Consider the following 22774-nt stretch of genomic DNA (forward strand, 5'->3'; position numbering starts at 1 on the left):
CTCAATAAAGAAAAGCAAGAAAGAAAGCTTGTGTGTTAACTTTTGCGATAGAAGAAAATGTAAAATGAGCTTTCAGTGATCATCACAGAAGAGAGGACAGAAAGATTGTAAGATCCGGAGGGAGTAGATATCTACAGCAAAACAGTGTCTCCTGGACCTGACAGTACAGATGCACGCAAGAATTTATATGCCCAGACTGCATGCACAAGATCTGCACAAGGTCAGGACAGCCCAAGTCTCAGCATGGACTCTGAGGAACTGTTGGGAGTTGATGGTTTCTGGGGTGAGAGGGTGTCAGTTTTCTTCAGAGATGTGGGTGGACTCTGAGAAGCTATATATGTTCCAGTAAACGATTATACATCCACACACATTAAATAGACTCAGTGGATATTTTGAAGAAGAGAGAGAGACGGTGTGTGTGTGTGTGTGTGTATGTGTGTGTGTGTGTGTGTGTGTGTTGCACATAAAGGGGGAGGGACTTGGGTAAACAAGGGAGAAGTTGGAGAGAAAGGAATTGGGGGTAGACTTGGTCCAAACACACACTATACATTCAAATATTAGAAACACGTTTTTTTTTTTTTTTTTTAAAGAAATACAACACTAACAGATGAATTGGATAGAAGTTTTTCAAAATGAATCCTTGTTGATACAACTGCTACAGTTTTCTTCCTTCAGGGTGATCTTTCTAGCAAGAGCACAGTGGTGTAGAATATAAATACACATATGCTACAGGCAGCCCAGTAGATGAGAACCCAAAGAAAGGGAGTCCAGCCACTATCAGCTACCCACCACATTCTTCATTCCACCACAGAGGGTGGGGTCCTCACTCACTAGCATCTGCCCCTGATAGCACCTTGTGAAAGTTTATCCGACCACCTGCGAACCATCTATTGACTGCAGATAAAGAAACCAGCACTTGGTTCTCACTCCTGTTCCCTCCCCAGTCCTCTCTGTTTTAGGAAATGGCAGTTCTGGCTTTTAAGTGTTCAGGCCGAAAGCTTCTCTGACCCTTTTATCCAATAGCCTGTCTGAAGGAAAATCTTGTTGGCTAAAGTTTTATCGATATTTGGTAGTTTCTCAGCACAGGTACCAGGCTGCCAACAGCCATCAGTGTCTTGAAGTTGGTCTCCAGACTTCAGTCCTTGCCAGTTAGAGGCAGTTCCCTGCAGAACAGCTCGTGGATGTTTTTAACCTTTAAACCATCAGATCCCTCTGCTTAGAATAAAAGCTGGTCTTTTTTTTTTTTTTTTTTTTTTGGGTTCTTTTTTTCGGAGCTGGGGACCGAACCCAGGGCCTTGCGCTTCCTAGGTAAGTGCTCAAAAGCCGAAGTCTTAACTTGGCCTATGGGGGCTCTGTGAAATTGGACTCTCTCTGACTTTGTATATTAGCAATGTTTCTAATTATGCTCAGTGTATTCTCATCAAACACGTGTCCTTGGAGTTCCTTGGTTATGTCACGTACATTTGTGCTGTTCTTTCTGCCTATAATGTTCTTTACTCTGTGTGTGTCTGTGTAATTGAATGCTCTGTGTGTGCGTGCTTGCATGCGTCTGTGTATGTGTGTGTGTGTATTTGTATGTGCATGTGTGTCTGTGTATGTGGGTGTATGTGTGCGTGCATGTGTGTGCATGTGTGTCTGTGTAATTGAATGCTCTGTGTGTGCGTGCTTGCATGCGTCTGTGTATGTGTGTGTGTGTATTTGTATGTGCATGTGTGTCTGTGTATGTGGGTGTATGTGTGCGTACATGTGTGTGCATGTGTGTCTGTGTAAATGAATGCTGTGAGTGTGTGTGAGTGCATGTGAGTGTGTGTGTGTGTGTGTATACAAAGCCTTAGAGGTCAGATGTCGATGTCAGAGCCCCTGCCAGTAGCTTTCAGCTGCCTGATGCTGATACTGGAAACCAAGCCTGAATCCTCAGAAAGAGCGCAAGTACATTAACTGCTGGGCTATCTTTCCAGGTCCTCCTCCTTTTTTTTCTGTTTGGGAGCACCCCTAGGACCCCACATATGTTAGGCAAGTGCTTTATTACTTAACTACATGGCGACTACCTTTTTTGCTGTGGTGGGAAAAATACCCATAACCAGAAGTTTACCATTTTACCCATCTTGAGTTAGAATCCACTGGCGCTGAATGCATCTGTTGTTTTACAAAACTCTCCCGACCACCTAGTTCCATTTTCATCATCACCACATGCTGACCAGAAGCTACACCGTGAGTCAGTGACTCCGTACCCACCTCCTCTACACTCTAGTATCTTCCAGTCTACTTCCTGTGTCTATGAGCCTGACTACTCTAGGTACCTCATGTAAGTGAGGTCATGTGATGTTTGCCCTTCTGAAACAGGACAAAAGGCAAACTCTGGGCTCTTAACCTGTTACAAATTAAAAGCAAGATGTTTATTTTCCTCTGCCTGCTTTCTCGGAGCCTGTAGTAAAACGCAGCTTCAGTCACAAGGTCTAAATGTTTTTTGACTGAGAGTCCCTTATGAGCAAACCTAGCGAAAGCACACATAAGCTGTCTAGCTTCACTGGCTCTTAATTGAATGTAGGTGGGCTCTGAGAAGTTATATGTGTTCCTGCAAGCTATTCTTTGACTTTCACCTGCACGCTGTGGCATGGGTGTGCTCTGCTATACACACATATCCATACAGAAATAAAGAAATGTAATTTAAATATCATGTGCCAGCTTTAGATTAAGTTGCTTATTTGTGTGTTTGTGACTTATTTATTTATTTATTGTTTTGTATGTATGTGTGTATGTATGTATGTGTGTATGTATGTATGTGTGTATGTATGTATTTTTTATTTATTGAGACAGGGTTTCTCTGTGTAGCCCCGACTGTCTTAGAACTCGATCTGTAGATCAGGCTGTCCTTGAACTTACAGAGAGATTTGATTGCCTCTGCCTCCTAAGTGTTGAGATTAAAGGCACGTACCATCACCACCCACACAAACATTATTTTCTGATCAAGTATAAGACTTGCAAATATTTTATCCCATTCCATTGGTGTTCTTTTCATTCTCTTGGCTTCGTTGCCCACAAATTGTCCTCTGACAAATTATTCCCAAATTAACTTCCTCCTATGCTTTCTGTTTGACACTTTTTAAAAATATATGTTACAAATACCTGAATGAGTCTAAGGGGACAGGTTCATTTCAGCTCGTGAGTGCATTCCATAGTTATCTGGGGCTGTCGGGAGGGCACGGTGGAGCAGAGAGCAAGGGACAGCAAAGGGCTGAGATGCCCCAGTGACCTACTTCTCTCAGCGAGGTCCACTTCCCAATCATGCTATCATATTATGAATCCACCCAGGGATTAAGCCATTGATTGAGACAGAGTTATCATGAGTAACCTCTTAGCGATCTGGTTCCACCTCTGGGGACCATGCCTTTATCACATGAATCTCTTTGGAGTATATTTCTTATTCAAACCACAACATTTTCTCATAAAAGTCCTATCATTTGGTCTCTTAATTCTAATCCCTTAAGCCACCTTGTGTTAATTTTTGAATATATGTAATGGTCCAACTTCATTCTTTCACATATAGTTAGTTTTCTAACTGTGTTTTTTTTCAAAGATTTATTTATTTATTTATTTATTTATTTATTTATTTATTTTGGTTCTTTTTTCGGAGCTGGGGACCGAACCCAGGGCCTTGCGCTTCCTAGGCAAGCGCTCTACCACTGAGCTAAATCCCCAACCCCATTTATTTATTTTTTATGTATGTGAGTACACTGTAGCTGTCTTCAGACACACCAGAATTGGGTATCAGATCCCACTACAGATGGTTGTGAACCACCATGTGGTTGCTGGGAATTGAACTCAGGACCTCTGGAAGAGCAGTCAGTGCTCCTAACCCCTGAACCATCTCTCCAGCCCCTCTAACCATGTTTTTTTAATTTATCCGTCTATTGTTTCTTTTCCTCCCACTAGAACTTACGCTCCAGCAGAGCAAGAGTTAAACTATTTCTGTTACCGCCATATGGGATCAGTTATCTTGCTATTTATAGAAACAAGTCACCTTGACATTTAACGTAGGAAAACACTAAGAAACACATACTTTCCTTTAAGGTTTCAAGTGTCAGGAACTCAGTATCCACTCTCTGACTGCTTCTTCCTCACGGGATGCAGTCAGTTTGGGACCAGGACTGGAGTCCCTGAAAGCATGGGAGGGTTGAAGGTCTGCTTTCAAGGTAGTTCATTGAAACAACCGCCATGTTGGTTTCTGATTGGCTTTAAAAAAATTTTTTTTTATGTGTAGGAGTGTTTTGCTTGCACATCTGTCTGTGCATCACTTGTGAACATGCTCAAGAAGTCGTAAGAAGGAGTAGGATCTCTTGGAACTGGAGTTACGGTTAGTTGTGAGCCATCATGTGGGTGCTGGAGGATTGAATCCGATTCTCTGCAAGAAAATCAAGTGCTCTAAACGGTTGAGCCATCTCTCCAACCCAGATTCTGAATGTGGTAAAATGTAGTCACCATTTGTTCAACATGGGGCACATGTGCCGTGGTGTGCACAGGAGAGGGTCAGAGGACCTCCGTGGGAGCGAGAGAGGACTGGTGTCAGCAGACATTCCCTGCCTGGCCTTTACCTGCTGAGCCATCCCACAGGCTGGTCGTCAGTTTTGGTGGGGTATCTGTGTTCTTTCCTCACCGAGCAGGCGAACCCAAAAGAACCCGATGAAAAGTGCAGTGACTAGGGTCACAGGTCACACTGTGGCACGCCCGCCATGTTCTATTTGTCTGTCGTGAAGACCAGCCTTGATTCCGTGTGAGGGCAATGTATACATTGTGCGTGGTAGCCCAGACTCATGATTCTAGCTTTCAAGATGCAGAGGTTGGAGGATCAGAAGTTTAACATTGTCCTTAATATAACTAAATAATGAGTTAAGGTCAGCCTAAGTTACATGAGACCGTGTCTCAAAAAACGAAGCCAAAACCAACCAACCGACCAACCAACACCAACAGCGGCAACAACAACCCATAGAGAGACTGTTTCAAAACAAAAAAAAAATTAATTAAAAACAAACAAACAAACAACCCAGGTGGTGGTGCACACCTTTAATCCCAGCAATTGGGGGACAGAGGCAGGTGGATCTCTGTGAATTTGAAGCCAGCAGCGTAGTCTATAGAGTGAGTTCCAGAGCAGCCAAGGCTACACAGAGAAACTCAGTCTCAAACAAAATGATGGGTTAATGCACCATTCAAAGGTTGTTGAGAAGTTTACCGCTCTGAACAAAGAGAAAAGCAATTAAAGTTTGGGAAAGACAGAACCGGTTGGAAAGAGGAATCCTTGTGCTGTTTTCCCGCTAGGTGCTAGGTCCGCTTCTCCGAGAATAGGTGGGGTCTCCTGGTTCACATCCTGAGCATTTCCTGAGGAGAGGACAAGGGATTTTACTTTCCTTGCTGTGGTTTGCAAACCTTCAAGGTAAGACTCTCCCAACTGTGGCTAAGGTTCAGTGAGGGGACCACATCTGTGATAAGTACACGGGAGAGATGCGGACAGTGAAACAGTACACCTCTCCCCTCCAGGTGAGGTATCCCTTCCGTATTTCCCACCGTATTGCATCTCCGTATTAGGGAACATACACACTATTAGCCATTTATTTCTTACATTCCTTTTTTAAAAGTATTGATTAACTGATTGTGTGAGGTGTTTTGCCTGAGTGTGTATTATGTGAGTGCAGGAGCCTGTGGAGGCCAGAAGAGGGCGTCAGAGTCCCTGCAACTGGGGTTACAGGTGGTTGCAAGGCACCAAACACGTGTTGGGACGTGAACCTAGGTCCTCTTCAGCAGCAGCAGGTGCTTTTACCCACCAAGCCATCATTCCAGCCTCTTTCATTTGCCTTAAATATCACACTATATTTCCCTATATCAGATTGTGAACACGGGTACCCCGTTTTTATAATTCCAAATGACACAGGTTTTTATAGTCAAGGGAGATCTAAACTTGCATTTTGTGTTTCCTTTTACTGTTAGTTGTGACTGTGGGTCAGCCACAGTTTTCTCAACTTAAAAAAATTATTTTATGTATATGAGTGTTTTGTCTCCATGTATGTCTGTGCATCGAGTATATGCCGGCTGCAGAAGAGGCCAGAAGAGGAGGAGTGGATTCCCTGGGACTGAAGTTAGAGGAGACTGTGGGTTTCCATGTGGCTGAGAATCGAATCTGAGTCCTTTGGAAAGAGCAACCAGTGCTCTTAACCGCTGGGCCATTCATTACTTCATCACAACCCCTAAGTGGGTCTAGCGATATCTATCTCGTGTGAGTGCTTGTAATGTTATCATCAAGCTGAAAATGTGACTTACTGACCTTCCCTTTAGCAAAGCATTTGGCACAGTTGATCACCATATTCATACATAAGTACATACATACATACATACATATATGCATACATACATACATGAGTACATCCCCAACAAGGAACTTAAAGGTAGCTAAAACATCAGAACTTCCCTCCTCTCACACACACACAGATCCTTACAGGCATCTTCAATACCAAGACCCTACCCCAGTTACCTGTTTCTGTCTTAAGTCGTTTCAGAAGGCATCACATGAGGCACATGAGGATTGTGAGCCTCTCAAACCTCCCTCTGAGAGGGAATGTTAATAGGTCCTATCATGTGACAGTCTTGTGCCTGTCATTAGTACAGCTATTCTGCTTTGAAATAACCTCTAGGAGATATCTTTTTGAGTGGCGGAGTGAGTAAACAAATAAAGACTTTCTTGGCATTTACTTGTGAATGAGTAAACAAATAAAGACTTTCTTGGCATTTACTTGTGAATGGGGATAACCACGGGGTTAGAGATAAAGGCTATACCTCTAGAAAGATGTCTCACACCCATCGTTTTTTTTGCAGAAGCCCTGAATTTGGTTCCCAGTACCTTTAGAGGGCACCTACAACTGCCTATAACATAGACCCAGGAGATGTGATGCCTCCTTCTTTACAAGCACCTGAATTCATATGCATACACATAGTTCTAAAAAAGATTTAGGTGATAGATAAAAAAATGCCACTGGATATGGCAGTACAGACACATTTGCCATCCCAGGCAAGGATTTCAGGAGTTCAAGGCCAGCCTCAGCTACATAGAAATGTCAAGCCTAGTCTGAGCTCATGAAATCTGTCCCCAAAACCAAACTAAAGAAGAGTGAAAGAAAATTAAAAAAAAATGATTTCATAGATCCCAACGCATGATAAGTGCCTTAAAACGTAAGCCATGATTAACAAGACAAGTCTTCGAAACCAACACTTTAGACCTCTTCCAAGAAATGGAGCTCTATTTAGGACCGACCCCCACAAGGTCTACCAGTTGGTTCCACATTATGGCAAACTCTCTACTCATAGTCTCTGAGTAACACAGTAGCCTGTAGAACTTTCAGGAAAGTATGGTGGGGTGGGATGGGTGTGGGTGTGGGTGTGGGTGTGAGGATGAGACAGAGACAGAAAGAGATAGAGAGATATCCAGGTAATAATTTGTCTTAGGTTAAAGTCCAAGCTAACAGTATCAAATTAGACAAGCCTCTAGCCGGTGCCTCAAAACGGGCACCTCAGTCAAGATCATTCTGACATGAGTCAGGAAGGGAAGAGGGAGAGAGGGAGGAAGGAAGTGGGGAGCAGAAGAAACCAACATCTATTAGTATGCCTGGATACTCAAAAGGCTTTGCTTCCCGTTTTACTGATACACCCCCCCCCCACATCCCCAGCCGCCCTTCAAGTTACCACCTCGCTGAGCTAGGGGCTGGGACTGAAAGGGTGTTAAATGGGCGGAGCCCCGGGGCCCCGGCCGATGTAAACACTCCTATGAGTCAGCTGTAAATTAAATTCAAATCCCCAGCCTCCTAGTCTCCTCCTCCCATCATGGTTACCACCAAGATGACTGCTGTCTTTAGAAACCCTAATAGGAGACAGGTAAATGTCTGAAAATGCAGCTTGTTTTTTTTTTTTTTTCCCTTTTTTTATAGTGCTGATAAAGATGCCCTTAGTGCAGCAGGGGATTTTAACTTTTACTGGATCAGCATCTGTGTACCTCGCTCAGTCTTTAAGGCACAGCAGCTGTTTGTGGGTACGTCTTTGGTTTTATTTTAAGAATATTATCTCATTGCACTTGTGGCCGTTCATGTGAGCAACCCGGAGTTATATAAAGTGGTAGGTTTATTTCCACGCAGGGAGGGTTGTAATAATTAGCTTTCGTGCTTCAATAGTTTCTTTCTCTGCTGCTATTGGCTACTGGGGATTTGTTTTGCTTATTTAATAAATAGAGTCCCACTTTTTCCGTTTAGGCTTCTAATTTTCCACATGGAGATAAAAATTAGCCTAGGAATATGATTACCATAACGTGTGTTCGCGAATTCTAGTTGGTGGCAATGTTGACTGATGGTCGTTTCTTTCCTTAGGTGCCCCTTGTGCTTAGGTATACAGGCCATTGTAAATCGAAGTTAATTTTACTGTAAGGTTATCAGGCATGGTGGTTTCTGCCTGGGAAATGGAGGTGAGGGTTTGGTTCATTAAGGGTATACCAGCTCCATAGCAAGTCTGGGGCCAGTGTGGGTTACATATGCTTCCACATGAAAATACTACAAAGCAGCGGTGTTTTTTGTTTCGGTGGGAATAAGGGAAGAGATAATTTACACTGAATGAATTCTGTCCCTGGCTTGACTGATACAGACCACCATCTCACATGAAGTAGAAGCCTATCTCTCAACACACCTGTCACGGTGGGTGGGCTTAACTTTTGCTTTTCAGGCTCCTCATTTTGTCTATAGTGAGTGTATTTGCTAATGTCTAAAAGCAGGTGCACGAATGCCATGGTGCACATGTGCGGGCGGAAGGACAGCTTTGGTGTCCTTCACAGACGGGAAGTCAGGATCCCTTGTTTGTGCTGCTGTGCACTTCAGGCTAGCTGATGGGTGAGTCTTCCGGCTGATTCTGGCTCTGCTTTTCGTCCGAGAGCAGAAGAAGTGGAGGGATTACATAGGCCACTGTTCTGCCTTGTTATGTGGGTCCCAGGGACAGAATGCAGGCTTCCAGGGTTGGTTAGTGCCCTTTATCCACTGAACCATCTCTCTCGCTAGACTCTTAGCTTTAGCTAAGGAACAGAACTGTACAAGATCAGCATCCAAACAGCTAGTGGGTGGTGGAGTCAGGATTTTTTTTCCTCCTAATTCAGAGTCTTTTTAATATCTGCACTGGTTACCTTGTGGCTTTGGAAATAGTAATTGCAATAACTACCACCTGCCGAGTGTCTATATGCTTGGCATCAATGCTCCACTTAAATATCAGGTTAGTGCTTAAGTAGATATTACTAACTGTTTTATGGATGGGAAGACTGAGATACGAGGAGGTTAAGTATACTTTTGCTGAGTACACTTAAAATTTTAGGTTACAGCCTACCGTCACGCACCGTACAGAAGGTGGAAGCTACGAGTTCTCAGAAAGTTGGGTAGTTTAAGTGAAATGACTAATCCTAGTTGCACCAACTTTTATCTTGCTTCAGACAGATAAGGAAGCCAAGAAACAAACAGACTGCTTTTATCAGGTACTTCTTTTATCCTGTACTGATATTCCATTTTACGGTATAATTTCGAAACTCGTTATTTGGTTTGGCGGAGTTTATAAAAATAGAAATAAGGTGGTGGGTGGGCTGTATAGCCCAGCAAGCAATGTTCTTAACCCTCGAATGTGAAGACTGATGTGCAGATTCTTAGACCCGAGTGGCTAGGCAGCTCGCCTATGAGTCCAGGTCCCAGAAGGCCCAGACAGGAAGCAGGAAGCAAGCCGCGGGAGCTGCAGCAGAGAGTCCTGGCTTCGGTTAAGAGACGTTGCCTCTTTTCGAGTCTTGGCTCCAATACGACCAAAAAAAAGAGAAACAACGGTCGTGCCAAAAAGGGCCACGGCCATGTGCAGCCAATTCGCTGCACGAATTGCGCCCGGTGCGTGCCCAAGGATAAGGCCATTAAGATGTTTGTCATTCGGAACATTTTAGAAGCCGCTGCAGTCAGGGGCATATCTGAAGCAAACGTCTTCGACGCTTACGTGCCTCCCAAGCTCTATCTCAAGCTGCACTACTGCGTGAGCTGTGCCATTCATAGCAAGGTCGTCGGGAATCGATCTTGTGAAGCCCGGAAGGACCAAACACCCCCACCACGATTCAGACCTTCTGGCGCTGCACCCCAACCTCCACAAAGCCCATGTAAAGAGGTGATTTCATGAAGGCAGAAAGAAAAATACCATGGAAAAATAAAATGGAAGTTATACTTTAAAAAAAAAAAAAAGAGAGAGAGAGACATTGCCCCAATTAATTAGGAAGAGGGTGGTTGCTACACACGTGCACACTCACATGTGAACAGGCATGCAGACCACATGGACAGACCCTTGCAAAAACGTTGTCCAAACTCTGTAGTTATAACCCATCTTTACATTCATTGTGGTCTAGTCTCTACCTCCACACGAGGGTCCAGAGAGCACAAGAATGAACGCTGTGAATCGATGTTCTTCCGTAAGGCAATGCTCCTGTCTTATAGTCAGTGGGTACAGTGAAGGAAAAGAGCTGACGAAGAAGTCATTTTTAGAACCCTGGTAAGTGGAGAGGCCCCAGATTTTGTGCCCGAGTATCTTAGATTCCTATTGTGGTAAGTAAAATGCCTAACGAGGTGTGATGTAACTGTTTTGGTGTGAGCCTTCATTTTTTTTTCCCAAACACAAAACGTTTCAACCATTGCCTGGAACCCTCCGAGGAGTACTCTTTCTCTTCCTCCTGCAACAGTGCCACCAAGATAACTTCTGACAGATGTCGACGTTCTGCCTGTGGTCTTCTAGCCACAGGTGCTGTTACCGAGCTTGGAATGTGTGAGTGAGACTGAGAAGCTGAAGCTGTCGAGATACAAGCACGTGTCTAGTGGCTCTCGTGTTCTCCAAATGAGACGGTGAGATAGAAACAAGCACCCTTCTTGTTTAAGCTAAAATCCAGCTGCTCAGGGTGAAGGTGGCTGTGAGTTCCCCCTCTCTATCTGGGGTGACTTGACCTCTCTGAAGAATGCCTCCCATGTTTTCTTTTGGGGACCAATGGAGCTCAAACACTTTTACCAAAGACATGGGTTTCTGTGACTTAACACCCCCCCCTCCCCCCAGCTGAGGACCGAACCCAGGACCTTGTGCTTGCTAGGCAAGCACTCTACCACTGAGCTAAATCCCCAACCCCAACCTTTGGCAGGTTTAGAGGGGCTTCCTGCAGGGTTTGCAGGATGGAACACAGAACTTCGAATTGCTAACTGAATTGACTGTAAATAAAAGCAGCCTTTGTGCTGCTATTGTCCACTGCCACAGATCCTCTGTCTCTTCCACCGGAGGGTAAGCGGCAGGAGCAGAGGTGGTGTCAGTAGGATTCACACAGTGGAATATCACTTACGCCAGTGCCTGAGCCCTTGTGAGAGCTAGAATTAGCAATAAAAGTGGGGCATTAAAGTGTGAGCTCTTCTGTCAAATAAACTGACACACTTGGGGCGAGTGAGAGAAAGGCGTTAGTCAGGGATAATGCTGGAGGGCCAGAGCTAATGGTCTCGTCAGCACTATTATCTTGAGAGCATGTATTTCAAAAATAATGCCACTGTCACACACTGAGCACAATAAGCTGTCCCTCCAGTCCCATCACGACTGTTTTCACTACATTCAGTTTTGCCTCTTCTGGAATTTTGCATATATGGAATCATATATTGTATACCCTGGTGTTATTTCAAAACTGGTAGTTCATTCACATACTTTAAAATGAAAAAAAAAACTACTTTAAGCCTTTGGATAGTCATAAAAAATTATCTTCCCATCTCTGGAAATGCTTCTCTTAGTTATCCTCCCTGCCTTCTACATTTGAAACAATAGCTAGTGTTAATAGTTTTGTGGGCATTCATGGCTATCTTTCTATCTATCCTTCTTAACGGGGATAAATAATTTAAAATAAATTATTTTAATAACTTAAAATAATTTAAAATCGAAGATTAGAGATATTCAAGGAAACTTTAGCAGATAAAAGCAGAGAATTTGCAGATAAATTGGAGAGGTAGATTATAATGTTTTTGCTATGGTAGATGCATTAAATTACTAAGAAGTTTTTTGTTTGTTGTTTGTTTTTTTTGAGACTCAGTGGTCTTTGTGTCCTGAAACTCAGCTCTGTGGACCAGGTTGGCCTTGAACTCAGAGATCTGCCTGCCTCTGTCACTCAAGAGCAGGGACTACGGGCTTGTGCCACCACTGCCTGGAACATGAAGATGTTAAATTGCTTTTAGTAACCTGACCTAAAGTTATGCAAAAATAATTGCCTCAGACTATTTTGAAAATTTCAAAGCTGGGTGGAGGAAGGACAAGTGGTTTTACTTCCCATTTTTTATATTCTAATCTTGTTGAAAAATATTCTTTTCTAGAAGTGTTTACGGTAGTGGAACCTTTTCTGGACAGGTCTTACAAATATAAATGTAAAAAACAGTGGTATCAAATTAGTAAAAAAAATTTGGAGCTTTTCTGACTGCGTGATAATAATCACTATCCTTTTGGTCACTTTTAAGTGTATAGCAAAAATGATTTATATTGCCTTTATTAGTTTTTGTTGTCTGCTCTTCCTGAGACGGGACCCAAATGAATAGGCTTTTTTTGTTGTTTTTGTTTTGTTTTGTTTTGTCTCGAACTAAGTAATTTCCTTCTAAGAATTTCTTGGTTGATGCTGGATAATTGCCCACCCTCTGCCCTCTGTCGGACTCCCGAATAAACCCACGGTGTCCAGAGGATTGGTGGAAGGCCTGTTTTACCACCGCGAGTGCCCTTTTGATTAATGTTTTTGGGAGTGGGACTGGGGCAGCCCTCGCAAGGCTGCGCCTCCGCTGTGCGCGCCCCTGGCCCGGCAGCACGGCGCGGTTGCTCGCCCGGGGTCTCCGGGGAGGCGTGTCTTGTGTTGCCCTGACTGGCGAGGGCCGCTGGAGCGACTGGGAAGTCAGCAGTTTGCAGCGCGGAGGGCTGGGCGCTTGGGAAAGAGGGGCGGAGGACCTAGAGGGATCTCCCCGCCTCCGCTCTCCTCGGTCCAATCCCTTCGGCTTCTACTTCGGCTCCGCCAGCGCGGCCGGGGCCCTAACCTGCTCGAACCCATTATGCCGTAGAGGCCGCCAGCCCGGGCTCTTTAAGGCCCTCGCCGCGCCTGCGCCCTGGGCTTTCCTGAAGCGGCCGGGCGCAGCACTGCGCGGAGTTCTCCCGAGTCGCCGGCGGTACGGCGGAGGGTCGCGGGCCGCACCGGGATCCCGAGCGGGAGGCGCGAGCCGGGGAACGCGGCCGCTGAGGTCCAGCCGGCCGAGGCGGTGGGAGGCGGCGGCGGCGGGGCCGCCGGCTGGATGGGAAGTTCATGTTGACGGCGGAGTCCACCCCAGGTTTCCAAGGTGAGGGGCGCCGCGCCAGGCCGGGCTGCGGCGAGGGAGGGCGCGGGCGCCGCCGAGGGCCGGGCCGCCGCCGAGTTTCGGCGCGAGCCCGCCGGGGCCTGCGTTCCCCGCGCTCGCCTGGCCCCGGCGGCCTCGAGGCCGGTCTTCGAGGACACCGCGGTCCGCCGCGCCCTGCTCGGAAAGTTGGCGTCTCCATACGGCCTGCGGCGGCTGCCCGTGCGGGCGGCTGCGAGCAGGTGATGGGCGAGCCAGGTGTGCCGAGCGCCCGAGCGCCGGGTCTCCATTCGCCTAACGGGGCTAGCCTGAGATTAACCGCGGGTTTCCGGTGGGTCGGATTGTGGTGGTGGCGTCTGCGCTGGTGACTACGACCTTAGGTCTTTTCACCAGAGAGTTAAGCAAAAAGTTCTGGACCGGTTCCCTCGCTGTCCTGTTTCTGCCGGAGGGGGTTTTGTAGAGCAACAAGCGGTGATAATTGCCTCTTCCGAGGGCATGAATTCCAGAGTTTCCTGAAGTTAGAGGAGCGTGATCTGTTGGTAGTTTTTATCTTTGCGCGGTGTTTTGTCTTTAATTTTATTAGTAACATTTTCTCAGTGTTCCAGAACTTTGCTTTCTGTAAGGCAGAAAATGCTCGCCTTCTATGAGAAGAAGTCTGTGTCAAGGAAATCTTAGAAAATTCATTCAAGTCTATCTGGAGTAAAAAGATCACAGTTTTAAGTTTCCAGGTGACGAGTTTTAAGTGAACCAACACAAACCAACAAGAAATTAACTAGGTTGGGATATATACCACGGAGGAGTGAAAATACTGTTTTTTGTTTGGTTTTATTTCTGGGTCAACGTTTTGCTATGTAGCCCAGGCTGTCCCCATACAGGTCCCCTGCCGTCGACCTTCTTGTAGTATATTATTGCACTATTTCTGGTAAATTATTGGGTTTTTGTTTTTGTTTTTGATTTTTTTTTTTTTTTTGGTTCTTTTTTTTTCGGAGCTGGGGACCGAACCCAGGGCCTTGCGCTTCCCAGGTAAGCGCTCTACCACTGAGCTAAATCCCCAGCCCCTTGTTTTTGATTTTTAATTTCTGGCTTTAGGTTCTGTTGGGCCTTTTCTCAAGACCATCTAACACTCAAACTCCAGTCATTCCATACTTACTGATGATACTTATCTTGAAAAAATGCTGCGACTCGGTTGGCGGTACAGTACTTTATCAGTGTGTGTGTGACTTTATTTTGCGCGGTGATCGAGTTTAAAAATATCTTGTTCGCCATTTTTGTATTGATCTTTTGTGAAGTGCCACTTTTACGAATTATGCTTAGTTTCTCGTGATTTTACGTTTCTTTTTTTCTTTTTCTTTTTTTTTTAGTTCTGTGGTTGGTTTGTTTGTTTGTTTTTGGTAGGGTTGGAGACAGAACCTACATCCGTGGCATGAGCAACTGTGTTACTTTCCAAGGTTTCTTTTATCTGCGGTCTGACAGTATCTGCAAAATTCCAGAAATAAACAACTAAGAAGTCTTAAAATTGGACTTATGTAGGTACTCCTTGGCAGGCACGGTTCTGAGGGCTTGATACAGATTAGCTCACTTAGATTTAAGTTACGTGCATTTTGAGTAGCTGAATACTATCCAAGTGGGATGCTAATTACTCCTTTGTCCCAGCTTATCTGGGCTGTACACAGCCGTTGGTTACTCAGTAACCGTTGGGGTTGTCAGATGGACTGCTCTGCCATTGCCCTGCTTGTGCTCAAGTGTCGCTTATTTCACTAATAATGGCCCCTAGTGGAAGAGTACTTCCTTTTGTGTGAGCCAAAAGTGGGGCTGTAATAAAAACAAAAAAAACCAAAAATGCTCCTTTGAAGTGAAACAGCGACTATTGTTGACTTAATAATAATAAAGAAGTTGTGTGTTGTAGATGTTGCTGAGAACAATCTTCAGTCTGTAAAATTGTAAGGAAGGATAAAGTAGTTGTGATAGTTTTGCCATAGCACCTCAGCATGCAGGGCACAGTCACACAGTGAATTGCGGAGGACGGGGCTATGGGAGCCTCCGGGGAGTGTTGGATGTCTTGGAATGGGTCTCCCGTGGATAGGAGGACACATCTGGCCACCAGCATTCTGCAGCTGGGCAGAGGAAGTGGGAGTGGGTGATTGCTCTTTGCCACAAACACTTCTGCTTAATGCCCTGGCTTTCAGCCTTGTTCTTCACTCTGCCTGGTCTGGAGTTACTCCATGTTAGTGTTTCCAGGAATAACATGTGAGAGGATAGGAATGGGATCCTCAAAAGCCTTGCTGTACCCTTACACAGGCTAAGTGTCTTAGCCTCTTCACCACTGACTGTGGGTAATGCAGGGCCTTAGTCTTTCTGGGCCTTTGTGATTGGCCTGAAATAGTTGCTTCATTGACCGTACGTATGTATGTATGTATGTATGTATGTATGTATGTATGTATGTATGAATCACTCTTTGTAAGCTGGAAGGTTCAGCTTCCTCCCCTTAGTCATTCGCTCATCCATCTCTTGCCTTGTTTTGTGGATATCTTGTTTTCTCCGGTCTACTTCAGGAAGGTAAAGATAGTTTCAGTAAACTTTGTTTTCTTTGCTTAGTTTGCTTCCTCCAAGTTAACTTTCAACTTGGTATTATTGCTTGATTGGTAGCGGGTCTTCTCGTGACTGCCTGACAGTCTCTTGTTTTTCTGTTCGTGGTTAAGAAAAGCACCTGAGGGGCTGGGGATTTAGCTCAGTGGTAGAGCGCTTACCTAGGAAGCGCAAGGCCCTGGGTTTGGTCCCCAGCTCCAGAAAAAAAGAACCAAAAAAAAAAAAAAAAAAAAAGAAAAGCACCTGGCACCTGACCGCTAATAGGCAGGAAGAGCAGATCATAAGCAGGAGTCACTAATGTCCAGGTTTACCCTGTCATCTCATTTTCAGGCAAAAGTTCTCAGCTTTGGCTGAGTCTTACAATCTCATGGAGAGATCTTGTCATTAGTAGACTGAATACATCAGCATCTCTAGGGGTGGGACCCACACAGTAATACTTCTAAGACTTGATGTTATTGCATATGATAAAATTTGCAGTATTAAGTATGTGGTTTGGTGATTTCACCATGTACCTGATGCGGACTCAGAGCAGTGGGAATTCTGGGCACTATTATTCAGTGTATCTATTCTCTGCCCAGTAGTGTCTACCATTTTGACTTCTAGGTTCAGACAGTAGTGTCTGGATTTATTTTTTTAAAGACTTATTTATTTTATGCATAAGAGTACACTGTCGCTGTCTTCAGACACACCAGAAGAGGGCATCAGATCTCATTACAGATGGTTGTGAGTCACCATATGATTGCTGGGAATTGAACTCAGGACCTCCGGAAGAGCAGTCAGTGCTCTTAACCGCTGAGCCATCTCTCCAGCCAATGTCTGGATTTTTTTTTTTCCTTTTTTTTTTTTTTTTTTTTCGGAGCTGGGGACCCAACCCCAGGGCCTTGCACTTGCTAGGCAAGCGCTCTACCACTTAAGTAAATCTCCAACCCTGATTTTTTTAATTAAAAATGTATTGTTAGAATTTGTATTTCTCTGTGTGTGTGTGTGTGTGTGTGTGTGTGTGTGTGCCGTGCTGTGTGTGGTGTGCAGAGGACACCCTTTTGCATGGGTTCTGGGCCTTGAACTCAGGGTGCTGGGCTTGCATGGAGCCATCTTGCAGACCTGCAGCAGCAGCGTCATGCTGTGTGGGAGTTTCTGTCCCCAGCATTTGTTCTGGAAGTTCCTCAGCTTTTTGAGAAAGCTGTGGTATAAACCGAGTTTGTTCTCATACTGGCTCAGTTTTTTATAGCCTCTGAAAATGGTGATGATTGTATTTTTTTTCCTGTTTTCCCTGACCTTAATGGTTTGTGTCTTAAAAACAACAGCAATATTTCATTTTCTTCCTTTTGCACATATCCTTTTGTGTGGTGTATATGTGTTCATGTGTGTGTGTACACATCTGGAATTGTTCTTAAATTGCCCTGTATTTTTTGAGACAGACTCTCACTCAGTCTGGAGCTTGCTAATCAGCTAGGTGGGCTGGCATGCCCCAAGGGACCCCTGTGTTCACATCTCCAGGGCAGGAGTTACGGCTTCGTGCTGCTTTGTGCCCAGCTTTCTGTGTGGGGAATGAAGGCTTGAAGTCAGGCCCTGGGTCTGTCACAAGCACTTGACAACTGGGCTGTCTTACTAGTCTCAGCAAAACTATCAGTGCTTTAGCTATGTTTTTATGAAGAAGCAAACTAGGTTATGTGTTCAGTCTGCACTCTAACTTTGGTGAGTCCCAGCTGCCTGTTATCATACATGCGTGCTTTTATCATACATACATTCGTGCTTTTATCATACATGCGTGCTTTTATCATACATACATTCGTGCTTTTATCATACATGTGTGCTTTTATTATACATACATGCTTTTATCATACATGTGTGCTTTTATCAGACATACATGCGTGCTTTTATCATACATGCGTGCTTTTATCATACATACATTCGTGCTTTTATCATACATGCGTGCTTTTATCATACATACATTCGTGCTTTTATCATACATGCGTGCTTTTATCAGACATACATGCGTGCTTTTATCATACATGCGTGCTTTTATCATACATACATGCTTTTATCATACATGTGTGCTTTTATCAGACATACATGCGTGCTTTTATCATACATGCGTGCTTTTAACATACATATGTGCTTTTATCATACATACGTGCTTTTATCATACATGCGTGTTTTTATCATACATACATGCGTGCTTTTATCATACATATGTGCTGCCATCTCTCCTGCACGCCTGCCATCTTACCCGCTTCACACATTCACACATTTTAAGTTTGATTTTTGAACAGTTACCAAGTTTGGCTGCCAGGAGGGAGATCTCTCTCTCTCTCTCTCTCTCTCTCTCTCTCTCTCTCACACACACACACACACACACACACACACACACACACACACACACAGAGTCACTCATTCCCTGTCTTTGCCTAGGCTGACCTTGAACTCCTGACCCTCGTGTCTTCATCTCCCAACACTGAGGTTACAGGCTGTTGTTACCAAGACCAGCCCTGTTCTCAGATTCTTTCTTTTTAGAAGTACTCATTGTTCCAGAATCGTACAGTGTTAGAATTGGAAGTTATTGTAGAGATAATTCAGCCTGGTGAACTATTTGATACTTTCTGTAAGGCACTTCTCTTAAATGTGGGAAGGTCAGGTAAGAGATGAGAAATATGTTTGGGTATCTGGAAGCTGTAACTCTACATGTGCATTAACCATTGAATGAGTGAGTGATAGATTTTGCATATTATAGCATGCAATATTAAAACTTGTTGAAAAGTTATTAAAGGAAAGTCCTGTGATAGGGAGAGGTAGCACTTACACTGTTATATTCATCTATGCAAGTGCTCTACTACAGAGTTCGACCTCCAGACCTGTTTGTTGTTAGAAGTCGGAAACCACTGTTTAAGTCAGACCTTTGTCATCTGCTAATAGTCACAGTGAAGGCATCTGTGTCAGGTGGCCACAGAGCTTGGCATTCTTCACTCGTCTTCCTCTCCTACCCCTCCTCCTAGTTTATTTTTTCACATTTGGTTTTTTTTTCCCTCCTAAAATGTATTTGTTTGTGTGTTGGGCGTTTTACCTACATGTATACATGTGTGTGTGTATAATTCTGTACAGCCCTTCAGAGGCTGGATGAGAGTGTTGGAGTCTCTGGTACCTACATGTATACATGTGTGTGTATAATTCTGTACAGCCCTTCAGAGGCTGGATGAGAGTGTTGGAGTCTCTGGTACCTACATGTATACATGTGTGTGTATAATTCTGTACAGCCCTTCAGAGGCTGGATGAGAGTGTTGGAGTCTCTGGTACCTACATGTATACATGCATGTGTATAATTCTGTACAGCAGAGGCTGGATGAGGGTGTTGGAGTCTCTGGAACTGTGGTTACATAGAGTTGTAGCCACCATGTAGGTGCTGGGAACTAAACTTAGGACCTCTGTAAGAACCACAGTGATCTTAAGTCAGTGAGCCATCTCTCCAGCCCCATATTTTAATTTTTGACTTGAGTTCTCTCATGTAGTTCAGGCTGGCATCAAATTTGCTATGTAGCCAAGACTGGCTTTGATCTCTTATCTTCTTGCCTCTACCTATCATGTGATAGGATTAGGATTATGGGTGTGCATGCACCATTGTGTCCAGGGTGTTTTCTCTCTCCCCCCTCTCTCCAAGACAGGGTGTCTCTATGTAGTCTTGCCTGTTCTGAGCTCACTGTGTGACAAGGCTGGTCTGGAACTCACAGATGTCTTTCTGTCTCTGCCTCCCAGTCAACAATGTACACCACCATACTTGGCCAGCTTTTTCTTTAAAACACATGAGGCATCGGGTCAGTGGCTTAGTGGATGCTTGGTGTCCTGATGGCCTGAATTCCATCTTGGGAACTCACATGGTAGAAGGAGAAAACCGACTCTTGCTAGCCGTCCTCTGTGTGTGTGTGTGTGTGTGTGTGTGTGTGTGTGTGTGTGTGTGTGTGTGTGTATGTGTGTATGTGTGTATGTGTATCTGTGTGTGTATGTATGTGTATCTGTGTGTGTGTATCTGTGGGTGTGTGTATCTGTGTGTGTGTATGTGTATCTGTGTGTGTGTGTGTGTGTGTATCTGTGTGTATCTACACACACTAATATGTCGATTTTCTTTTCAAAACCCTCATAAGCCAAGGTGTTTTTTTTTGTTTTTGTTTTTGTTTTTGATTTTTTTAAAGTTTGAGACTGGCTGGCCTGGAACTTGCTATGTAGATCAGGCTGACCTTAAACTCAGAGATTCTGTCTGTTTCTTTGCTAGGGTTAAAAGTACACCATTGGGGGTTGGGGATTTAGCTCAGTGGTAGAGCGCTTGCCTAGGAAGTGCAAGGTCCTGGGTTCGCTCCCCAGCTCCCCAGCTCTGGGGAAAAAAAAAAAGAAAAAAAAAAAAAGTACACCATCATGCCTAGTCAAGGGACAGAAGTGTTGAGACATAATTTTCTCTCTGTAGTTCCTGCTGAAGTAGAAATAAAATATAAAATGTTTCTTGTATGTGAAGCTTATATAAAGTATATACCTTTTGTGTGTGTGTAACATGTGGGCATATATATTTGTGTGTATACATATTTGCATGTGTGGGTACACACTCGTGTGCACATAGTTTTGGAGGCCCTCCTATTGATTTCCACCTTATTCATCAAGGCAGGGTCTCAATTAAACACAGATAATGTTTTCACTGATAAAGGCTAGTGAAAAATCCCCTGTTTTCTTTTCTTTCTTTTTTTTTTTTTTTTTTTGGTTCTTTTTTTTTTCGGAGCTGGGGACCGAACCCAGGGCCTTGCGCTTCCTAGGTAAGCGCTCTACCACTGAGCTAAATCCCCAGCCCCTAAAAATCCCCTGTTTTCTTAAACAGTTCTGAAATTTCAGACTATAGTCCTCACATTTGTTTGGCAAGCATTGACCTACAGATCGTCTCCCCAGCCCAGGATACACACCTTTATATGTCTTGTCAATTTTTGTATTAAAATGTCCTTATGAAGTCTGTGCTGCTAAACAGTACTCTTTAGCCACCGAACCTGTGAGCCCCGTGGTGCTCCTCACAGTGCCTTTTAACAAACTTGAACAGCACAGAGTGACTAAGGCTCAGATCCTTCCTGTTGTGCTACATCACAATCATTTTTCTTTCAGTTTTTACAGAACACTCAAGATGCCAGTCAGAAGTGACCTTGGCAGTTACTACTTACCATGGTGGTATGATAGCCTTTCCTCATATGCATGTCAGTTAATATTGTGTTTGCAGGTAGACCCTGTTGGCTTTGGTCTCTTCAGTTTTCTCAGGAAGGACGATCCCATCACTCATTTCTGCGCTTGATTACTGTTTCCTGTTTGCACCCCGGCTGCCTATCACTGAGGCTGCTTGGGACCCTCCTTGCTCGTGCAGTCTGCCGGGCATTCCATCATCAGGGTTCCCTCACTAGGGGCCCAAGACAATGCCGGCTCAGAACTTGTTCATTGTTCATTGTAATCACCCAACACTTGCAGCTGTGTTCTGAAAAATGTCCTAAAACTGGTTAAACTGGCCCAATCTGGGCTTTCTTTGTTGGTTTTCCTCTTTATGGTCTCGCAAGTTAGTTCATCATTAGGATTCCTGAAGGACTCTGACTTCTGTGTTCTGGATCTGTGGTGAGAGTTGCATGGGATTGACTTTCTAGTGGATAATGCATTCTGTTTTTATTAGTTCACGGGCATTTATAAGGCACTGGTGTAGAAAGATGATGCAGATTTTGACTCTGAATTGGTACTGACATGATGAGTTGCTATCTTTTTTTTTTTTTTTTTTGATGAGTTGCTATCTTTGACCTAGTATAGATATTTTGTCGTGTCTAATATAAATTCAAAGGTTTTTTACAAATTAGTTTATTGGAATAGTGTTTAAATGGTTACTGGATAAAATTGTTGTTTTAATAAACTATTATATAATAAGATGTGAAAGAAGAAAAATGTACCTTCAGGTATAATAGTAGTTTAGAAGACTCACTCATAATTTGATGGTGAGAAGACAGAACTTGAAGTTGAAGATGGATTTTACATTTACTGTTTGTATGTTGTGTGTATATGATGTATGTGAACATAAATTTGAGACCTTTTTGGATTTCCCTGAGATGTGGAGATTCTCATAGAGTTTAAAGCTTAGGCATTTTGCTGGGGCAGTCTCTCAGCTACCAGTCAAACGTAACCAACTATTCTAGTCTATGGTGACCCCCATGCCTGTCCCTTTCTGTTCCTTCTGAATCTCCCATGCCGTTTGGCTTTCCTCTCCTGTGTCACCCCTCTGCCCGGAAGTTCCAGTCTCCTCCTCCCTGCTCAAACTATTGGCTGTCAGATCTTTATTACAACCAATCAGTACAGAGACAACATCTGATACACACCTCTAGATTGCCTTTAGGCAGGTGAGGAAGGAAGAATATTTACAAAATAGAAAACCTGGTGACAGGTCATAAAAATGACAGTACTAAAATTCTGCCAATACTGAGCTCTTTTTCAGTACAGTATTAACAATTAAAAAAATACAGAGGTACACTTTCACACAATGTCCAGACCAACAGGCATATGTGTGCCATAGCACATATATGGATGTGAAAGAGCTGTGTGGATTCCATGTTCTCCTCCCACCTTTTTGTAGGTTTCAGGGGTTGAACTCAGGCTGCCAGGTTTGTGAGGCAAGCATCTTTACCCACCGGGCCATCTCACCGTCCCCAGAGGATGGTTTCAAGTGAATAAATAGATGAGAAGCACTGTGGGTATTTATTAGGAATTCCTGTAACAAGTGAGAACAAAAA

General features: G+C 44.1%; 1 protein-coding gene across 12 annotated transcripts in view; it reads left to right on the plus strand.

Moving 5' to 3' along the window:
- The first annotated feature begins 7829 nt into the window (after window positions 1–7829).
- Window positions 7830–22774, plus strand: part of Evi5 (ecotropic viral integration site 5) — a 145648-nt gene continuing 130703 nt past the window's right edge. For 4 of the 12 annotated variants that reach the window (XM_087582064.1, XM_087582069.1, XM_087582070.1 and 1 more), the window contains exon 1: window positions 13190–13415. Coding sequence is in view for 3 of the 12 variants with exons in the window: in XM_087582063.1 (XP_087438189.1) it covers window positions 7919–8068 (150 nt within the window). In the remaining 9 variants the exon portion in view is untranslated. 12 annotated transcript variants of the gene reach the window in all.

This window comes from Rattus norvegicus, chromosome 14, assembly GCF_021556685.1.
Source record: "Rattus norvegicus strain SHRSP/BbbUtx chromosome 14, alternate assembly SHRSP_T2T, whole genome shotgun sequence".
In the NCBI taxonomy this organism is placed as follows: Eukaryota; Metazoa; Chordata; class Mammalia; order Rodentia; family Muridae; genus Rattus; species Rattus norvegicus.